The sequence below is a fragment of the Nanorana parkeri genome, unplaced genomic scaffold, assembly GCF_000935625.1.
Source record: "Nanorana parkeri isolate BGI_ZX_2015 unplaced genomic scaffold, ASM93562v1 scaffold72, whole genome shotgun sequence".
Lineage (NCBI taxonomy): Eukaryota > Metazoa > Chordata > Amphibia > Anura > Dicroglossidae > Nanorana > Nanorana parkeri.
The window spans coordinates 2093697-2116372 of NW_017306340.1; the positions used below are offsets into that span (position 1 = coordinate 2093697).

General features: G+C 40.2%; 1 protein-coding gene across 1 annotated transcript in view; it reads left to right on the plus strand.

The window, feature by feature from the left end:
• RALGAPA2 (Ral GTPase activating protein catalytic alpha subunit 2) overlaps nt 1-22676 on the plus strand; it is a 291675-nt gene that overhangs the window by 176763 nt on the left and 92236 nt on the right. Inside the window, 3 exon segments of the mRNA XM_018576654.1 lie at nt 9341-9464; nt 13923-14078; nt 16711-16869. Of these exon segments, the coding sequence (XP_018432156.1) occupies nt 9341-9464; nt 13923-14078; nt 16711-16869 (439 nt within the window).

Consider the following 22676-nt stretch of genomic DNA (forward strand, 5'->3'; position numbering starts at 1 on the left):
CTGTTAATTGAGCAGTGAAGTAACCACATCTGTTGAGGTCATCCTTCTGCTCTCTTAATATGCTAATTTTCAACATATATGTGTGTGGTTCACCTAATTGGCTCCCTGTGCCATCCCTTCCTCTCCCACTCTGCGTGCTGCTGTGCAGAGTATTAAAAGAAGCTGATAACCAACTCACATTCAGGTACTTACATTAATTGCATTTATATACACTACTGGTCAAAAGCTTTAGCACATCCCCATTTTTTCCAGTTTTTTAAATGTAAGCAGTTACATTTAAATGAATAACCTGAAATGGTACAAAGGTAAACTGCCAGATGTAAAAAAAAAATAAAAAAGAAGTTGAGGTTAACAAAAAATAAAATAAAATTTACATGTCATTGTTATTTGTATAGAGTTATACAAAAAGGCATTTTTTAGGGAAGAAGTAATGGGGTAGCAACTCACAGTTATTCTGCAGCAATGTTGAAAGTGTATGCTAATTCCTACATGTGTCCAAACGTTTGTTAATTACGCACAAGCCCTCTGTATAAAAGGAGTTTTAAAACGGACTGTGTTACTACATACTCTTAAGCAACATTTGGGCAGTATTGTACTGCAGGTAGTAGTATATTGCTCTCAAAATGGCAAGAAAAAGGCAATTAACAAAGGAAGACAAAGTGTAGGTCTTTACTTTAGAGAAATTACAAAAAAAGCCAAGGTGTCAGTGAGTGCAGTTTCCTACACCATCAAAAAGCACTTGAAAACTGGAGGAAACACTGACAGGAAGAGGTCTGGCAGACCCAAAGCCACAACAGAATCAGTAGATATGTTTCTGAGAGTCAAAAGCTTGTCTGACAGGCGGCTTTATAGGACAACGGGTTCAAGCCTAGCTTAACACTGATCGAAGTAAGCGAGTCTCCGTTTCAACTGTGAAGAGAAGGCTTCATGCTGCAGGTTTGACAGGTCAAGTGGCAATAAGAAAGCCATTGATATGATGGCAAAATAAGAAAAAGAGGCTTGCCTTGGCCATGAAGCACCAGCCAGGTCACTACTGAGGAATGGAAGAAGGTCTTAAGGACCGGTGAATCACAATTTGAGATCTCATGTGAAGATAAGGAGAAGATGGCCTGATTACATTAATCTTCCAAGATGTATCTGGAAGGCAGGTGGATGGCTATTTTTTTATGATCAGAAAGTGCTGGGGTTCCCAGTACTGTGTTGTGGAACAACCTATGAGACTGCTGTATGCATTTAGATGTGAGGTCTGCTTTAAAACTTAATATTCAGATTCTTGGAAAAGCCAGATCATAATGGTCTATTTTAAAAATAGAAATATGTATCTTATAAAACTGCTTTGCACATGGTTATGTGATAAATCAACAGCAATGTACTCTATATCCTATTCCCCTCCACTCTCACCCCTTACATACAACATGTAATTTGCTAAATGTTTTTGTTGCATATTAAAATGGACATTAGGACATGTGAATGAGTTCTTCTCGCATGGCTTTTTCCAACAAGCCAATGGGCCCACAATCTCTATTTTCAGCTGTCCTTTAAAGGATGCTTTGATTATTCCTAGCCCATGCCAGGATCATCATACACTATTCATGATGTCCTTGTGCCAAGGGAGATAGATTTCCTTTTGTGTACACCAGCTGAAAAACAGCAGCTTCCACAAGGACTTTACCAGGGTAGGGAATTTTTTTTTTTTTCTTCCATATCTAGCCTTTATTTCATTTTCACAGCTGATGGCATGCTGCCCGCATTAGGCTGCAGTTAAGCAAACTTTTTTCATGCACAGTTAATTGGTCCTCTTAGACTTTTAATGGCTTGGCATTATTTCAACTATTGCTGCATGCTCCCTACAATGAGAATAATGCATTAGCCATAAATCACAGCCTTATCATAAAATCAGTGTTCAAATTGAATCATTTCTATGAATAACCAAGCAGTAGTGTTTGATTTGGTCTTTTGATTCATGGAAAGCCTTGTACTGCACATGTATTGTCAGCTTTTCACGTGATTTATACATTCTGTTGCAGTAATGCTAGAGAAAGCTTGCTTTTACAGGATGAAACAAGTATTGGGTTCATTTCAATGGACTGCTGGCTTGGTAGCAGATAGTAACAGCGCAAATCTAGGTTTTGTCTTGTGCATGTTTTTAGAAAGAAAACAATCTGTACAACATGGGCATACTGGTTGACAAACACAAAACCAGTGCAGAAAGCATTGACAAAGATTATAAACTATAGAGCCGTAGCCGCTAGGCCTGACCACTATCACGTGATGAAGGAGGTAATGTCACCACTCCCTCTGAGCTGTGACACCAGCCAAACCTGGTATTTTGATGGGAGCTGCATTGGAGAAAGGAGCAGCGGGGAGTGCTGGTGGGCTTTACACAGACTCAATTTGCCTGAAATGGACAAAGTGACAGTGTCTCTTTAAATTTCCATCCCAACTGTTTAAAAATAGCTCTGCACCAACATAAAACATGCCCCTGATTTCTTCTAAAGCTAAAGTCAAGGAAAATAGAAATATTGCTCCTCTACCTATTCTCCAAATTCCCCACTATGGTTTAATCCCTACTTGCATGAATTATATGGTCATCCTGATATGGTTTGGTGGGCCAAAAGAGGATTGAAGTACCTTTCCCAGTTGTTCTGTGATGGAATCTTCCTCGACTTTCAGTCTCTTAATTCCAAGTACAAACATTATAATACTATGTTTTACAAATATCTCTTTCTTCGTCATGCTATTCGCACACAGTTTGGCTCATTCCAAGTCAACTTCCGTGCTACTTCAATGGAACTTCTTCTTCGACATTTGTCATTAACCAAGGCTGTTTCCATCATCTACTCTTTATTGCAAGCATCCCTTCCTTCACCGTTTTCTGCCGCTGAAAACAAATGTAAACTGCTTATACCCTCCTTGGATGCTGAACTCTCTCAAGTGTGGTTTAAAGATGTTATTAGTACTGCTCATAAGTTTATACAATTCAAGTTTATTCATGGTCTATATTATACTCCCTCTAGGCTTCGGCATATGGGTATTTTTGATACTGCTTGTTGTGCACACTGTGCATTTGACCCAGCGAATTTGTTCCATTTTTTTGGGGGTTGTTCACACATTTGTGTGTGCTGGGTCCTGGTTCACGATATGCTTCAAACTAAACTTGATATTACCCTTTATCCCATCTGTCCTATTATTGGGTATTGTGGAACCTTTTATTGAACGTTCTGCAATGTGTTTCATTCTTCGACTGTGTTTTTATGCCCGTAAGGCCATATTACTGCATTGGAAGCAACCCCATCCTCCTCCACAAAATAGACTAACATATGGTTAGTTTGGTTAAGTGAGACAAGTTCAATAATTAAATTGGAGCTATACCATTAGGTGACTGAACCCTGCCACTCCGTAACCCTGATCCCATCTTTGTGTAGGGGACAGTGTTGGGGATCTCTTCTTCTGGGATTCAGAGGCCAGACCAAAGATGACTTAGTTCAGTGCCTGCACAGGGAGTTGTAGCTAAACCTGTTCCCATGCAAATCATAGGACCTGAAATTCATTTTTTACCATCTAACAGATGCAGCGAAACCATAAACAAATGTAACCACTAATCTTAAGAACATTTCCCACAAGTATAGATAATGTGTTGATTATGACGCAGAAATGCATTGTCCTTGTCCCTTTCTGTGCGCTGAGCTTAAATCACAAACAATGTTATCATCCTTCCAAACTATCTTTAGTAAACTACAGGTCTCCCTGCCCCCCATATGATGAAGAAAGGGAAACCGTGTTTTTTGTCCAAATTATGGCGAGTAGCCTAGGATGACAACCATGGCACCCTCCATTGAAACAGTGGAGTGAGCGTAGCCATGCAGGGACAGGTGGTGTGTTAATCACAGGATCACCAGGTGCAAATGAAGCAAAAAAGGCTGAAAAAGGAAATCTAATGCAGTCACCACATCTAAGTGCTGGTAATATGGACTATATCACATGTTTGAATTTAGATACACTTTAACCCTAATCTCAATGTGACCCCTTGTGTTAACCCTTTAAATGTTGGTCTACCTTACCAAATCTTTACTGTGCCAAATGCAGTGACATTTATGCACTGGAGCTGAAACCAGCTTTTCCGTATTTCAAGTTGTCTTTTGTCAAAACTCAGTTTGCCCAAAATAGAGAACATGACAGTGTTTCTATGCATTGCCCTCCCTACTGTTCAAAAGTAGCTCTGCACCAACATAAAACATTGCCCTGATTGCTTCTTAAAGCTGAAGTCTGGGAAGATAGCGTTCATCCTCTGGCTTTTAACTGTTGCAGTGTTGAGTAATATAGAGCAATGCAGAAATTAAATTTCCCTGCCCAGTTTGGAGTCAGAACAGCTTGTTAAGGTATGCTGTCTTTACTCTCGCTGGCCTCATTTTACCAAATATTGATGAGGCATTCTGTGTACTGGTGGGAACATTATTACAGCAAAAATAACAAGGATTAATGCTATGCTTGTAACTTGTTTAAAGGCAATGATTTCCATGGAACTGATTGAATTATTTCCAAATCAATCTGGAGTCTCATCAGGTTTCTCTTAGGTATACGTATAACTTTATTTGGCCAGTCCAAACTATGAAGCAGCATATTGTCTATAACGATAGGCAAATCATAAGGTAAAGACAAAAATAAATATATATACTGTGTGTGTGTGTGTATGTATATATATATATATATATATTTAAAAATGGGTGTGCGTAATTAAAATACAGTCTATAAAATAGAAAGGAGTGATGTTTAAAGTGAAATTCACTTTAATGTAATCATCACCAACAGACCCATTTTACCTTCCCTTTGCTTCCTCTGTATTATTATACAGTATTATATAGCACCAACAGATTGTGCAGTGCTTTACAAGGGCAGACAGTACAATTACAATACAGTTCAGTACAGGCGGTTTGGGAGGCCCCTGCTCTGGGGAGCTTGCAATCTAAGGAGTGGAGCAAGTGATACAAAATGCATTAATTGTGAGATATGAGCTGATGGAGAAAGGTAAAGTACAGTTATTAGGTAAATATAGGGTAGGCTTCCCTAAGGAGAGGAGTTTTCAAGGGTTGCCTAAAGATGCACAGATTGCGGTAGGGAGAGGGCCTGGAGAAGTCCAAACATGGGTGACAAGGGGGCTATAGAGTAAGAGGTCTTTGGAGGAGTGGAGAGAATGGTTTGGCTAATATTTTGAGAGAAGGTTGGTAATGTAGCTCGGGGCAAAACTCTGGATGGCTTTTTATGTTAATATTAGGGGACCAAGCTATAAGGGACCATGTGACCCCTTCCACTCATGTGACAGCAGAGCTGCTTGCTAATTGTCCTTTCACGCAGGCAGAGCTGTCATATGGTGATGGGGAAAGAATTATCAGCACTGTAAGCTCCAGTTTGTGACTTGAAGCTGACTCTGGGCTTCTACTCATTTCTGGCAGCTGAACAAAGCAAGTTGAATGTAAGTATGTGTAGCTGATGAGGCCACCATTAAAATGAGCCATAATGTGCAAAGGACAGGTTGACTTTAAGAAGAGATGTGCATGTATGTGTGTGTTAGCACTAAATATACTGTAATATTCTTCATTGAACAGCAACTGTAGGAAACAAACACATTTGTGAATGGCTGAGGGCTAGTTCACACCAGATGCAATTGTGACACAGCCTCTTCAGTTTGGCTGCTGCAGCCAAAATACATCACAATGATTTTCTATGGGATTTCTGGTGCTCTATTCACACCAGTGCAGTCCGTTCTGATGCAGTCAGAAAAAGTTACTGCTTGCCCTATTTTAGCTGCATGGGATTGCAATGGAACGCATCAAACGCACTGGAACACCTGAAATCCCATTTTAAGAGGGGAAAAAAATGCATTAATCGCAGTAAGAACGCATCACATTGCAGCTGCACAGACGCACACAGTTCTGGTGTGAACTAGCCCTAATACTTTGTGGTTGTGCTGAAAGTAGACCTATGCAACTTATATAACTTTTAACTTTGTCAACTGCCTTAATGAGAGGGATAGAGACTAGATGGCTAAAATGCTTTCTTGGAGATAATGCTGCTCCAGGTTCCTGTCACTGCTAGTCAAGCAATCTCTTATGATGCCAGCCTTAAGGTGCCCATACACTGCACGATTCTCGTACGAGAATCGCGGGAAATCCCACGATCGTACGAGAATCGTACAGTGTATGGAAGGCGTGCGACCGTTTCTACTGTATGGTCGCACGTCTTCCATCGAACAAGCAGGCTGGAAAACCCACTGGGAATCATACGATTCTCAGCGAGTGAGTGGCCTGCTTGTTCGACAACTGACGCACGGGCCGGTGTCCGCACCCGTTTGCCGTGCTTGCAAGCCCGCCCCTCATTGCAGTCATCGCAAGCCCGATCTACCTGTCCAAGATGGGCAGATCGTACGTTTTTTAAGTACTTTACAACCATCGCAAGACTAAGGTCTTGCGATGGTTGTAAAGTGTATGGCCACCTTTAGTGTGACCAATGATCCTCTGCTCCATCAGAGTTTACATAATTAAAAATATATACTGTATGGCCAACATTTGTGTTACATTTTATCCATCTCAGTAGGACAGTTAACATAGCTTTGCTGCAGCTAACTTCAGCAAGCTTTTCTCAGTACATTTGGGTGGGAGTGCCATGTTTTGCTGCACAATCTTCCCGTCTGATAAATATACAGGTAGGTTCTTACACTCAACCTGCATGCTTACAGTCAGGATATATTGCATACAATGCCAGAATACAAATTAAACCCATTCAGCATATAGGATCGGTCCCAAGAATTTTAACATTAAGAAAACACAGTATATATGGTGTACAGAAGTATTGTGATTTCCAAAAAGTTGGTTCTCTATTCTTCCTGTTATCTAACATGTTACAGGACCCAGTCGCTACAAGGGTCTTTCAGTGAATTCAGTAGATTAACAGGCCATTCTGACAGTACCTGAAGGGTATTCAATACACTACTTTTGAGATATGTGATTCCTATTCACTGCTACTAAAACAAAAGTCACAGCTCAGCCTGCTGCAAATGTACAACCAGCATACTGTGATAGTACAGACTGAATGCCATTGGTTAATCCATGATCATCTTGCACAGCAAATTATTTCTCAGACACATGTTCTGCGGAGATGTTAAGGTCCCAAGAGAGTCGAAGCACGCGGTTGTTAAGTAGAGATGTTGATTAATACTGCAAGGGGAGAAATTGAATTAGGTGAAGAGAATCCCTGTGATAATTTAATTGAAAGACTATTGAGGTAGGCTAACATCAGGAATTTATAGATTTACATTGGCTGGATGAAAAATTAAGCCCATGGAGCAATTATTGAATGAGTCTCCCGCTGTGCTTGCCATCACCATCAGTCTCTTTATAAAGTTGCAAGTTTTATATGTGGCACATCTTTGGCTCGGAGGTGCCTTTTAAAGTCGATGAGACATAAAAAAACACAGGCGGCATTTGAATAAACCCATACATATTAGACCTTAGCTTAAAGTCCACACACCCACCTCTTACGTGTACAGTTCTAAATACATACTAGTCGTCAAATAGCCAAAGCCTCATAGAAATTATAGGTGGTGTATAACCTCCCTGGCGGTCTGATTATCTCAGTTTTTTTTTCTTTTCGTTTTTTTTACTTTTGAATTTCCCGCCGGTTCCTCCCCCTGCGACGCCGGCGCTCGCAAGGGACGGAAGACGGATGCCGGCATCGGCCGGAGGTCACAGCGTGGCTCGTAGGGACAAGGTAAGTGACGCTACAGTGTAATCCCGAGTGTGGCTCGGGGTTACCGCTTTTGGTACTGAAAATTTACCCCGAGCCACACTCCGGATTACCGCCTGGAAGGTTAAAGTGAATCTGACCTTTTCAAACTGAGCATATGGAAGAATAAATGAGCAGAAGTTACCTTTATTGAAAACTACAGGTAACAGTTGCATGTGAAAAATTTAGAGCTATAGGCAACTGAAGTTGTACAAATCTCAGCTGCTCCTTCAAAAGCTTAGCCCTGCCTAGAGCTCCACCTGTTGACTTTAATTGAAAATATAAAATAATCATATGCTATTTTTACATTTTACATCCATATTTTTATTTGTCTGATTAAAAAAAAGAAACGTAATCTTTAAAAACTATATTTATTTTTAGCCCTGAAGATAATGAATATATGCAAAACTACTATATAAACTCTTGAACTCATGTTGCAATTTATTTTTTAAGAAATAGGGTGTAATTGTTTTTAAATATGACTATATTTTTACTTCGAAAAAATTAACTTCAGCCCACCCCATCATTTATTAGTGGATTATGGTGGCTTGAATCTTTCCTTTTCCACTTATACCTCTGGAGGGCGATGATATCTGCACAGTAGTGTTTCTGGCTGTCTCTGCAGGTATAGCCATAATGAAGCCAAGCAATACACTGTTACTTTTGCTGTTTTGTCTATAATATGAAATAATTAATCTGTCAAAAATAGTCAAAGCCCCATTGGTTTGGCAGGTGGAAAGACAAGACTGCTGGAAAGAGATAAAAGAATCTTGTGGGTGATTTAGATTTACTGCATACAATAGATAACATTTAAATATGAGCTTTGATTGAACGGACACTTAAAGAGCACCTGCACTGTAGAAGCTGCCACCAAAAGTGGCAGAGGGCAAATGACTCCCTGCAGCTGATCTTTTCCCCATCACTGACTTTTCCATGCCTTGTTCTTCACTATGTGTCTGTGTAGAGGCAGCTATCTTGGTAGAAGCAGAGCTTTCTTTCCTCATGTTAGAGCTGCCCCCTTCCCCAGTGAGCGTGATCTGAAGAGGGGTAGTATTAAATTAAGGGGCTTTACTAAGACTGGAGCAGCTGTGCATGGCAACCGGTTGGCTTCTAGCTTTCTTTTTTTAAAGCTTAAATGAGCAAACTGAATGTAGAAGCTGATTGGTTACTATACACAGCTGCTACAGATTCTTTCTGCTTCAGTTTTAGTTGAGGAAAGGTAAAGACAACAAGGAGCATGGTCAAAGGTTCATGGATGGGAAGGAGGTTAGCTATTGGATAAGAGGAAAGGTGAATGGTAAAAGGCAGCGGCAGGTAAGCAAAAGGTAAGGTGAGTTTCCCCTCCCTGTCACCAGTGAGAGAATAACATTATGGTAAAAGAATTAAAAGCCATTGTAGTTTTCAATAGAGAAGTTTTGTACCATGTAAATATTATTCAATTTTGCGAAGAATTTATTGTTAACCTACTTGTATGAGGTCTCACTATTTCATTTAAAACTTCTGATTTATACAGTATATGTATGTTGAACATTTGTAAATGAGATTTCTTTTCTTTACACAGTCGGGAAACCCACAAGATTGCTGTGTTTTATATCGCTGAAGGTCAGGAAGACAAGTGCTCCATACTGTCCAACAGCAGGGGAAGCAAGGCATATGAAGATTTTGTAGCTGGACTTGGGTGGGAGGTAACTAAATTCATCTTTAATTGCTGCTAACCACTAATAATAAAGTCTGTTTTTCCAGTTTAGTTATAATTCCTTTTAGTGGCCATTTGTTTGGGTTTTATTCCCCTTTGTGTATGTAGTAAAAGATGACAATGATTCTAGTTTTATTACAGCTATTCAAATGTAAAATTAGGACTGCAACCAACTACTATTTTCATAATCAATTCGTTGGCTGATTATTTTTTTTGATTAATCGCATTTAAAAAAAAACATCTTTTATTTAAAATAAAATGCACAAATGGAGTGTTACAAACATAAAGTTTACTTGAGAGTAAAACTGCATGCACAACTAGGGTGCCATTTGAAATGAATGGCACCTCAACGCACCTCCTGCAGCAGAATTTGTATGTATTATATTAGACATTTTTAAAGGAGAACAATGGGGTGTACATGTTTGTGCATTTTTAGTTTCCTTATGATACAGGCATACATTTTGCAAATGCACCATAAGCTTACAATTCAGTGTAATATACTGTGGGCAGGGCTAAGCTCTGTGCTGAGAACAGATCCCGACTTTATTGTCGGGATCCTCTTCTCCCATTGAGTGACAGCAGCTTGTAGGAGCTGCTGCATGTTCATAAAAATCTGTGCAGATGCTCAGGGCACACCCAATCGGAGTTTAATTATGTCCGGTCACAGGTCTTTGAACACTAGGACATCAATCCTGCTCCCCTCTCCTCTCCACACTGATTTCTCCAGACAATACACATACCACATCGGCACTAAGAATGGGTTATACACTGGGAGAAGAAGAGATAAAGACAACAGAGGGGAGGAGGGCAAGCACACGAGGACAGAGCTAAAATGAGGGGTCTAAATGCCAATGTGGTATGCGTATTGTGAGGAGGGGGAGTAAAATGCCCTGAGCCTCTGCATAGGTTCTCAAGAACGCGCAGCAGCTCCTACAAACTGCTGTCACTCAATGGGAGAGGAGGATCCAGACAAGATTGTCGTGATCACTTCTCAGGACAGAGTAAGACGATTGTAAGCTTATAGTGCATTTTTGATTACAGCAGTACATTGCAAATGTATTATCAAAGGGAAACTAAAAAATGCAAAAAAAGATGTGCCCCATAGTACAGCTTCAATAATCTGAATTGAAAAAATCCAAGCCAATATATTAAAATAACCAAATTTTTATTTAAAATAACACAACGACCAAAATTGGACAAAAAATAACATTTTATATACTGTATAAAAATATATATAACAGCCCGGTCATCAGTTTAGAGTTAGCCATGAATATTGGCCCGAGAATTGTTGCTCTCACTCTGGCGCACGTGGCGGTGCCTGACTTGTAGCGCAATTGTCGTAGTTAGGTGACTTGACTTGTGCTTTAGTATGCTCACATTCACGGGGTATTTTTTAATTGAATTTTATTAAACTTCTTTTTTCTTTTTTTCTTCTACTTCATTGCTATCACATAGACCCCTAGTGTCACCTTTCCACTTCAAATAAGCTATTTAAGCGCACATTAGCAGAGGAGGGACCTGAAGGAGAAAGTTCTCCTTCAGGTCTGCTTTTCTGCTGATTGACACCAGGCAGTGGGCAGGTACAATAGCCAGCCTTCTATTTGCTACTGCAATTTGAAATAGCCACAAGCAGGCTGGCCATTGCTCCTGACCACTGCAGATTGGAGTCTTGCTGTCCACTTTATACAATCGACAGTTGAATGAAACAGGGAGAGGAAGGGGCGTGAGCACTGGCTGCAGTGTTCTGTGTTCCCTCCGATCCCCGCTGCCTCTGCCAATATAGGCGAGGGAGAGCAGCAGGGATTGGAAGCAACACAGACCGCAGCATGCAGCAGGCTCTGAGAGGTGCAGAGGGGGAGGCGGCTCCCTGTGGGGTGGAGAGAAGCAGGGGATGCAGAGCAACGAATTGATAATGAGAATAAATTAGTTGTTTCTTAAGTTTTAGTTGTTTAGTTAAGCAGTACATATTGAACAAACTGAACTTTTTTTGTGTTCAATAACATGTTTGTGCTGTGCGAAATAAGCCTTTCGTTCTGGTTATTTTAAAAATACATTGCCACTTAATATAAGTTTTCAATTAAAATGTTCTAGCTTTAGAGAAAGATTAATATTACTAGGGATGCACCGATACTGATACTAGTATCTGTGCCGAAGCTGAGTACTTGGGCGGCCGGTCATAAAACGGCGCCCGGCTTCCTGATTGACCAGAAAGTCGGCTCCATGCTCCCTAGTCACCTGGTGATCAGGAAGCCGGGTGGCTAGTCCTTACACTCTGCCCGGCTAATCAAGACGCCAGGTGGTGAGTCATTACACGCCGCCTGGTTTCCTTAATGGGAGTTCCAGTATCGGTATTCGGTATCAGCAAGTACCAAAAAATAAAGCGGTACTTGATACCGAAAAACCGGTATCCCTAAATATTACCATATCCCCTTCTTGCTCTTTTTTTTGGGTGAAGTTTTAGTGGAAGACGCAATGAAAATACAAAGGGACTTTTTAGGCATCGGTAATACAAACATATATATGTCTGTCTAAAAAAAACAAAAAAACTTTTTTATTAAAATCCCATGGAAAGTATCAAAATATAAATACATATAAGCTGTAATAAGATATTACATATCCCCCTCAGGTACCCCTAAACCAACCACTGTATAGTTTACATTTTCTGTAGTATTGTGTTCAACATATGCTGTTATTTAACAATGGATTGGCTGTAACTTGCCACGTTTCTCAGAACCTAGTCTACTTCGTCAGTAGGTATGGGGAAGCATCTTAATATCAACATTTCCAACAAAAAAGGCCACACCCCATGTGTCTGTGGGGATCTGTGCATGTGAGGTCCCTGTGTACTGTGCAGTAGATTCCCCTACTGGACTGCAATATACTCTGCGTTCTGCTTGTGTATATCTAAGTGCCAACCCATACTTTGATTGTATATATTGGACACACTTGTGTTATGAATAATGACCAGGAAAGATCGCTTCACTTAAAGAAGGGAATTTATTTTACTTTTCCACTTTTGCAGCCAAATTGGGATAACACCAGTTTTATATTTGTTACATGTTCCCATTCATATAGTTTAACTTAATAAAATAAAAACTACTGGTTACATATTAAGTGACCTTTTCTGAAATCTGCCTCTGGAATGCAATGGGGAGGAAAGGTAATGTTTAACCTAATTAACCCTGTCTGTGCTGTGCAGGCCGATCTCTTTATCAGCTGTAAACTAGATTAGATTACTTTCTGCCCTAACAAAGGGTTTATGATCTAGAAGCATTTTACATGAATGAGAGGAAACTCAGTATGTCCCTAGTCTTTCTATGGGGACCGACAGAGTTTCCTGTGACTTGAAATTGTTCAGAGAAGCTCCAAATGCCTGCTTTCCAGACACATCTAAAGGGTAAGACATTTTTTTATACTATTATTATTTAGGGCTGCGGAAATTAATGATTAATTCCTCGATTTAATCGTTAATTTTTTTTGATCGGTACTCGCCTCTCCTCCGTCTTCCGGGAGTTCTGTCGGAGATCCCCTTCCCCAAGTGGCTCTGTCCGCTAACGAAGGGAAGGGGGAGGAGTCCGGTGACGTCGATGTCCGTGACGGCTAACGAAGGGAAGGGGGAGGAGTTCGGTGACGTTGATGTCCGTGACGTCACCGGACTCCTCCCCCTTCCCTTCGTTAGCCGACGGAGCCACAAAGGCGCCATGATTTAAAAGTAGACAGAGAGAAAGTACTTAGAACGCATCAGCCGTATCAAATAGGTTCTCAGAAGAAGCACAAAAAGGTAATGTTGCCATGTTGCTTAATGTTACTATGTTATATAAAATAGTTCTGTAATGCTTTTTAAAAGTCAGTCCTGTTGCTCTTCAAGCGTGTATAGCCAGCGCAGAAAAAGATTTCAAATGACAAAAAAATGGAGTGGACTTTTTTAATAACCAACCGGCCCATATACACACGGAAGAGAGCAGCTTCCTGGGACATTCACCTTTCCATTTTTGTAACCCTCCCCCTTCAATAAAACCTGAATGTGTTAATTTTTTTAAATTTACCTTTTTTTTTTTATTTCTTTGTGTGGCCCTGTCCCCATTACCATTGTTGCTTAGACAAGAAATCTGTATGTGCGTTATAATTGATTTTAAAAAATTTCGATTAATCAAACACGAAAATTTTAATCAGTAACCGCCCTATTATTATTATATATGCTGAGTGAATAGGAACACAAAACAAACATACAGTGGGATTTTCTCAAATATACGGAAATACAAAATTTCAGCGTTGGTTCAGAGGACTACTTGAAATCTTAACCTCTAACATGTGAACAGCACTGGTAAATTAAACATGTTTTTAGTGTATGTGCAGCCATAGATACTTCTAGAACTAAAAGACTATTCTTTTCATTGAAAACCTGTTTAATGTGTTGCAAATGCTTTCTTTTTTTCTTACCGTTCAGGTTGACCTTTCCACACACTGTGGTTTTATGGGTGGTCTACAGAGAAATGGAAGCACTGGACAATCTGCTCCATACTATGCTACCTCTACTGTTGAAGTGATTTTTCATGTGTCTACACGGATGTTATCTGACTCTGATGATTCCCTGACCAAAAAGGTAAACATTTTGGTAGGACCTGCTCCATCCGAAGAAACAGCAGGTCAAATGCAGCCTCAGAAATGTCCATACTACACCATTAAATAAATGAAAATCTCTTGACCAGAAACATTTCAGTTTCTTTTTACCTCTCCAGTCAGTACCTGTATGTTTCCTTATTTGGTAATTTGCATTATTAGCTGTCTTCTTTGATCCCATTTCCTTTGAATAACTAACAGATAACCTGGATGTGTGCCCTTGTAACCTGTGTCATTGTGCGGCAATATTTGACCTTGTGTTACTCTGCTGGAAAGTGTCATGTTCAATGTTAATTGATGAGCTGGGATTATGCCTTGACTGAGGCACTTTTTAGCATCAGAACCACCCCCCGATTGAAGTGAAATGACTTAACTGTGGCGGAAAGCTGCCTAGATGAATCCAGTCACGCTGCTGACCACCTTCAAAGTGTGCCATTTAAAAAAACTGGATGCCATAGTTTTGATAGGAAGGTTGGAAGGTTCCCCACCGAAGGAACCATGACTCAGATGGTACCTTTTTCAGCTCAGAGATTTGTATTCATTAGCAATAAGCATTTTTTTATCAGGATGTCTCTCTGCTAGAATAGAAAATCAATCAGACTAACAGCTTCCTACAATCTGTCCTGCTTCCCTAACTAAATTGCAGCTAACCGCCCTGAAATGAGGTTCTTTAAGAAGTAGGAAAAATAGCCTTGGCTTATTTGATATTTGGCCATGTTTGAGGCAGAACCTTTCCCCATGCAGAGACCTAGATGTAGCCCCATCGTGAACTCTTGCGCCTCTGCAGCAGAAATTTGTTAGCTATTTCGAGATTAGATTTTTAGCAGCTAATCTCTCTGCTGTAGGGGTTTGTAAAGTGGGGACAGGGCTGTGCTATTGGATTTGTCCAATTCATTTAACTCTAGGACTATAATTGCACTTATGTCTTACCAGGCTTTTATAGCCCGGGGCTGGCCGGCAGCAGAAAAACAAATTGGCAGTGATACAGTAAGAGTGAAAGGGAATGAAAGGAGCACATTATTAGTCTCCAGGCACCGCTGGTCTGGCAGGAAGTTTCTCGGTTAATTTACAAATAAAACTTCGATTTTAGGATGGGCACACTGTCAGGGAAACAATGAGGTTGTTAGGCTCAAGATACTTTGTAGGAGCAGCCGCCGTGACTATTCGACAGCAGAAATTCTTCAATCAAATAGACAAGTTCTTGCTGGAGCCAGCTGGCCATGTAATGCAATTAGTAGGGAAAGGAGGTCAGACCATTAGGTGTGTACCATGACCAGTGTCACTAGTGGCGTGCTGCCCGGCCGGCTGCATATTAGAAAGACGAGTAGGGAGGGGCTAGAGGAAGGGAAATGAGATGGCCTTTTCAGCAAGTGAATGAGTGTGGCACATGGGCAGCCTCTTAAACTATTATAGTGTTTTGCTAAGGCTTGAAAAATGAGCATTTGTTCAGGAGCTTGATAGCAGGCCCCGGCTGCTGTTTGAGTGACCATGTTCAGGCAAAATGAACTAGCTTCAGCATAGACAGTAGCAACATGTACGTTCTCCAGCTGACCTGACCCTCTCAGACATGGCTTGAACTACACTTGCACCCTAGTTCCTTGCCATGTTGTGACTAATAGGTTATTAGATGCCTTTGTCAACTGTTTCAGTAATTTATTCTAAGAAAATAGTTGGTGGTTGTTCTAAAGACCAAGATTGTACATTGGCCAGTGTTGCCAAGCAATTACATTTTGTTCAGCATTGTAAGGTTTAAAGGGCTCACAGAGGCTTATCTTTATTATTAGACTCTTATTATTTTTTGCAGAGCTGTTCAATGTGTTTAATTTTTGCAGGTAAATATCTGAGTCAGGAGGGGGTCTGCTTCCATTTTTGGTGGTCTTCTGCTAATGCAGAGACTGGCACTGACATAATGACAGCAGCCCAATGCCCAGCTTCATTACACTATCAATATAGATCACCATGGTGACCCCTTGGAGGGTGGGTCCATAAAGCCCATTAATTCATGGTTTCATCAGTCTTCCGAAATACAGAGGGCATATTATGGAGAAATTTAAAAAAAACTGCAGGAAACTCAAGATTAAAGTTTATTCTTGCAGCCTGAGCTGCTTTTTTTACCCTGCCTGGTGCCCAAATGTACAAAAAAGAATTGCTCAGAGTTAAACTTTAAGTTTGCCACATCTGACAAATGTGCATTCTACTTCTGAATATGTGGCACATGTTTCCTCTGTCAATCAAAGCTACAGGAGCCCCTTCCCTATGGTGTTCTACTGACTTAAAAAATCACCACATTGGTTACCTTGGAACCCCATACATTTTAGTGGGATTTCAAAGCGAGCACTTTGGACTACTGGGGCAGGATTAATGGCACTCTCCACTTTGTTATTGTCACAAGATCCTTTCATTATAAAAATAAGAACACACTGCTGGTCTTCCTTAACCCCTTCGTGACTGACGACGTACACTGTAGATTGCATCACTTCCGGTCCCTGGGCTGTCAGTTCTGGGCTCCTACTTGCAAGGTTTCATCTGTATATTGGCGTTAGTGGTGGATCTTTGAGCTTTTAAAATGCTAGATGTTAAGCTTCAGAAAACTAACCCCAATATTTTTTTGTCAGCTTCGACACCTGGGAAATGATGAAGTTCATATTGTGTGGTCTGAACACACCAGGAACTACCGAAGGGGCATTATACCTACAGACTTTGGTGATGTTTTAATTATAATTTACCCAATGAAGAATCGGATGTATTTTATTGAAATCATGAAAAAACCAGAGGTGAGTAAACTACACAAAACAACAAGTTTGGCAAATTCTCTAAAACTATCTGTTTTGCCTGTAGTGTTCATTTTCTAAATAAACCCGGGTAATTCAAACTGGCCATATCATGACAATATTACAGTAGTGAAACTCATGTGTTGGTGCTAGCTGTGTGATCTTAATGATTTGCAGATGTCTTACTTTAAAGTAACATATTTATATCAGTGGAAGTGTCCTTTAATTCACTATAAAGGTATGTTGAACACTCTGTGGATAAGAGTTGCTTATAGAATGATAAACTAGAACTTCTAAAGAAATCATTTCATGAGGGAAGACTGGAGGTTGCCAAAGCTGACCTTTTGCTGAAAATGGTAGTTCCCTTTTTTTTTTTTTTTTTTTTTTTTTACCCACATGTTTTTTCTTTAGTAGATTTGGCTGCTGTAAGGTTCCGCATTTCCTGGGGACCTCGCAGCACCTGTTTACAGGCCTGCATGTGACCCCTGCTGATCCTCCACATCTGCCCCTGCTGCAATCCTCCGCGTCGGCCCCTGCTGCCATCCTCCGCGTCGGCCCCCGCTGCGACCCTCCTCCGCGTCGGCCCCCGCTGAGATCATCTGCCCGAGACATTAGACCGGCACCCTGGAGCAGAGCAGCAGCACAGAGAATGTAGCAAATTAATATACGATTCTGCATTGCTGTATAAAGTATTGCTCTGATTTATAGTCCTCTTTTGGGCTACAGGTATGGATGCACAGATACTCAGGGAGTGCCAACGATCCACGGGTGGGGGACACAATACTTGCCTTGCCCCGGGTGCTGAGAATCCACGCTACACCACTGATACCTTTTTAAGGATGAGTTTAGCATTAGCAGCAACGCTAGATTTGTTAACCTGTTAAAATGACTTCACAACAGCAGAAGCAGTTAACTTAAAGTGACATTAAACCCTCAGATTTTTTAACATAAACCAATACTGTAATGTGTGCCTTACTGTAATCCATGGTTGTTTCCCTTCTCTTTGCTGCTCTTCCTTTTAAATCCTCATGTCTTCTCATGCTTGGGGAGAACTTCCCTTTGCAGCTGAGTGCCTCTTCCTGTAGTGCTGGCTCAGGTTGCAAACCTACACACAGACACCATGTATCGATTCCAGAGACAAGGCAGTCTGCTGCAAAACAGAAGTTCTGCCCAGCATGAGAACAGATACAGATTTAATAGGAAGAGCAGCAAAGAGAAGGGAAACAACCATGGATTACAGTAAGGCACACATTACAGTATTGTTTTATGTTAAAAAAATCTGAGGGTTTAATGTCACTTTAAGAGAAGGTAAGATTTAGAAATATAGAAGAAGGTGTGTGGGTATATACAAATACAAGACAGGCTATTAGTCATTACTGCTTCTTGATCTGTTAGGGCCACGAGCGTACAGAATACAGGAAATTATGGTAAGCAGGCAAGATTTCTCTGCATTCACCTACTTAGGAAACATAGTGATCAAAGCTTGCTCTCAAGTGCCAGAAAGCACTGTCAAGGACCCTGACTGCAGGATAAATGAGAGACTGGAAAAATCTGAAATCAGCAGTCATTAAAGTACTTTGAAATTCGGTTCAATATGATGTTGGGGAAAGAATTACAAGTAGATGCACAGAAGAGAAACCTAGAATTAATTGATGTGCTGTAATTAATGTACCTCTTACAGACATCATTTTCTGAAATATATCCACATACAACTTTTCCATTATTCTGTACCCAAACACAGTATTATAATGGGCCTGCTATTAGGATCAGCAACACAGATGCTTTTTGTTTCCTTGAGCTGTTTGTTTTTTTCAATACTGAATATTTCTGCAGCTTAAGAAAGTAAAACTGTGGAAAACAAATTGACTTAAAACAAAATGGTGGCATAGCTTTTTAGTGAAATAATCAGTGAAAGAAATGACAAAAAGTCTTGGTAAATTGGAAGAGCTTTCTGCAAAATAGACTTTTTTGAATTATGATTACGATTTACCTCAATCGAAACATGCTGAAAACTAGTAGAGATATTGCCTAGAACAGCTTAACATTTAGGTGAAATGATTGGAATACAGTATTTCCACCTTTTAAATAGCCCTCAATGAAAATCTGAGAAACGCTACCATTGTAATGACCTTGTTTTGTATGTTGACACTTAACTGAATAGACCTCATGTGACTGCTGTCTGCCCCTTGCTACCTTCTGCATGAACTTGTCGTGGGAATGGGAAGACACACACACAGGTATATATACCGTGTGTGTGCGCGCGCATATATATATATATATGTATAAATATATATATAATACAGACAGCACCAAAAAAGGGAACAAAATTCTACCAGGTTTTTTTATTGCTGTACTTTGATACAGCAATTGCTCTTCACTGGTTGCCTTACTAACATCCTTGTGGTACCAGAAGAAATGAGGGAAACTAGGGTCACCAGGACAGGAAGGCACACACAAATAACCACCTGACCTAGGTTCCCCACTGTACTAAAGCATGTGTTTTTATTTTTGTTTTTTTTTCCCAGTTGCAGGACTTTCCCATTATTTACTGTCTTTCTGGCCTGGCAGAGGTTCTAACCCTACACCACTCCAGTTAAAACTAAAATACAGTTGGGCCTTTATTACTTATTTTTTTTCATTCTGTTAACCGTGGACAGTTGAAGACTTGACAGTGAGCCCTTGGTGTCAAGCAAACCGTGAACATTTCTAATAGAGCTTAATGGATACTTCAAACACCTGACTAAACTTAATAAAACAATTTAGACAGTACTATTTATAAAGTTTAGAATTTATCAAGTTTCCAATATTATATTTGTGGCAAAGGTGGAGTTAAAGGAAACCTGCCACAATCTGGGCATATGATTACCTCCCAAGCTGCGCTGCTGGTCCTTATTATGAGATCGTTTAGTATTTGTTGGCAGGTCCATCTGACTTGCAGTTGACCTCCATAATACCTTCATTCAACCCTTCCTGTATTGAATTCTTAAGGTGCCCATATACTGTAGGAGAATCGCGGGAAATCCCGCGATCGTACGATAATCGTACAGTGTATGGAAGGCGTGCGACCGTTTCTACTGTACGGTCGCACGTCTTCCGTCGAACAAGCAGGCTTGAAAACCCGCCGAGAATCGTACGATTCTCGGCAGGCGGGGTAGTGGCCTGCTTGTTCGGCAACTGCCGAACGGGCCGGTGTGCGCACGAAAGATGGGCAGATCGTACAAGCTTTTAATAAGCTTACGACCATCGCAAGCAAAACGTCTTGCGATGGTCGTAAGGTGTATGGGCACCTTAAGACATAGACATGTTCGCTACCATGATCCCTGACTAAATAGATCACATGTAATCATCCTCTCTATGCAGATTCCCGGTTGAATCTGTTTTCTTTAACCCCTTGTAGATTATTCCCTGACCAATGTAATCACTACAGTATTAATCTTTCTTTGGATTTCATCAAAGATATTTTGTAAATTGATTTTATTCTTTTTCATTATTCCAAACACATGTCACTGACCTAGACCTTATGCCATTACCCTCTCTAAATGGACTCCCGACATAATTAGGTGGAGTAACCCATTCTGTGTCTTAAAAAATTCCTTTGTGTGCAATAAATATTCGCCCTATTTTCACTGCGATCTCCTTATATATGATATAGTACATATCTACATGTTTCTCATACTTCTCTGTAGGCGTTTTTGGGTTTATATAAATAGGAGGGTGTAAGGTGTAATGACAAAGTGAAGTAACCCATAGCAACCAATTTGATTTCAGTTTACTGGAATTAGATGAGTTAATTATAAAAATGGATTTATCGCACTGTGCAATTTGGTCACCCTAATGTTACCTGCATTAGATATATATGTAAAATTAATCTTATAATGTATTTTATATGCAAGGTCTTTGTATATGTAATGGAACTCTTATATTTAAAAAGCGTGCAAAGCCATTACAGAGTGATAAAATAGATGCAGGCATTTCCAGGGCAAGTGCAGCTGACCTTCTGTTCACCAGCAACTGACCCCAGTGTGAATGGAAGAGGGAGTTGTCTGTTGTTTGGCCCCATTCCGTGGTATTTAAATTGCATTCCCAAATCAAATGAAAAGGCTGTCCTCTATCAGGTTACAACATCCATGGCAACATTTGGCTTTTATATAGCATAATGTTAGTCTCTTTTTGTTTGCTTTTAAGTAGGGACACCTGGAACTGCGCAGCTTCTGTATAAATTGCTCCGTCGTCTGTTCTGATAGCCATCAGGCTTGTACAGAAAATCCCCAATCAGATTTATTTCCATTTCAAATATAGATTTGCCAATTTAGAAAACAGAGCAGATCTGCATGTTTTCACTTAATTAAGCAATATAATTATCACAGCCCGTGAACGGGCTTCGCTCAACAAAGCCCCAGAGGAAGACAATAGAAAGTCTGTTAGAATGAAAGCATTCCACGCGTCACAGATGTATAAGGGTATTCTGAACAATGAGGTGAAAAGCTGCCTGCCATAGCGGACAAAGAGCAGCATGCAGACTCTCCACACAGCACATACCGCCAGGGATAGAGTCCATCCTCCCTGGGACCCAGATGCTGCGTTATGTTGCAGCTAGTCATCAGAGATTAATTCTCAACCATTTGGTACAATAATTTACCCATTCCCCAGTGTTTAAACCAGTGGCGTTGACTGTGGACGGCAGGTCTTTGTATTCAGAAGCTTAAGCTAACCTCATCTACTTTGTTTTCATGGAGTGTGCATTTTTTTCCTATTGTGCTGCTCCTACTTTTCTAAAAAATATTTGTTTTTATACGGACACATTACAACTGTACAATGAAAAAAATCAGTTAGTTTAGCTGGATATTCTTTTAAAACAAAGTGTTATTAAATATGGCCTATTAAGTTCTTTTTATGTCTTGGCAATGGTAGAGAAGCTAAAACCCAGTCGTTTAACCAATATCCTCTTAAAGGTGAACTCCATGCAGATATAAAAGCACACCAATTGATGTAGCCATGTGTTCATTAAAAGGAAAAAAAAAACAAAATCATGCATGTGTGTTTAAATGCAACTAGTACCTGAATCTGACTAAAGGTGGCCATACATTGTATGATTTTCGTTCAAACGTTTTTGTTTCTGGTCGGAACCCTTGTTCGATTATACCTAGACTTCCCATCCACCATAGTCAAATGTTGATTTAGCCATACTAACCAAACAATTTTTGACGAACGACGGAAATAAATTCCTTTAGCACTTGTGCTGTATTCTTGCTGAGATTTATGATGAGCGAAAACCCCACTGATTCATCGATTTTACTTTTAAAAAAATTCCAACCTGACCGATTGAAATATTTTGTTCACAATATCAAAAAAATCGTTTATGTACCATCAACTGTTTGATCTTTGTTCAAAAGACCGTTCCTGAATAATTTCCAAATAAAATGTAAGCTCACCTTTTGGTGTCAAACATTTATATTCCCCTGCCCAACAGACTGGGGAGGATTGGGGGCAGCACTAAGACAATCAGGAAAATTGATTCGGGGGATGACATCATCACTTTGCTGGCCAATCACTGGCTGGGGGTGGGGAGGTGACCATACTGTATTATTTAACTGCAATAGAAAAAAAGAAAGGTCACCAACCTAATTGTGCCATCTGGTAGGGCTGTGTAAATCTCAGGACTGGGTGGACAGAAATACAGATCCTGTGGAGAGTAATACAGCTAGCTCCATATTTATGTATTTTAAGTGTGTTTTGCAGTTTACCAGGAGTTCATCTTTCAAAGAAACAAGTCAGAAGTTGCTGCCCTTTTCTGAACTGCTAGCATGGCT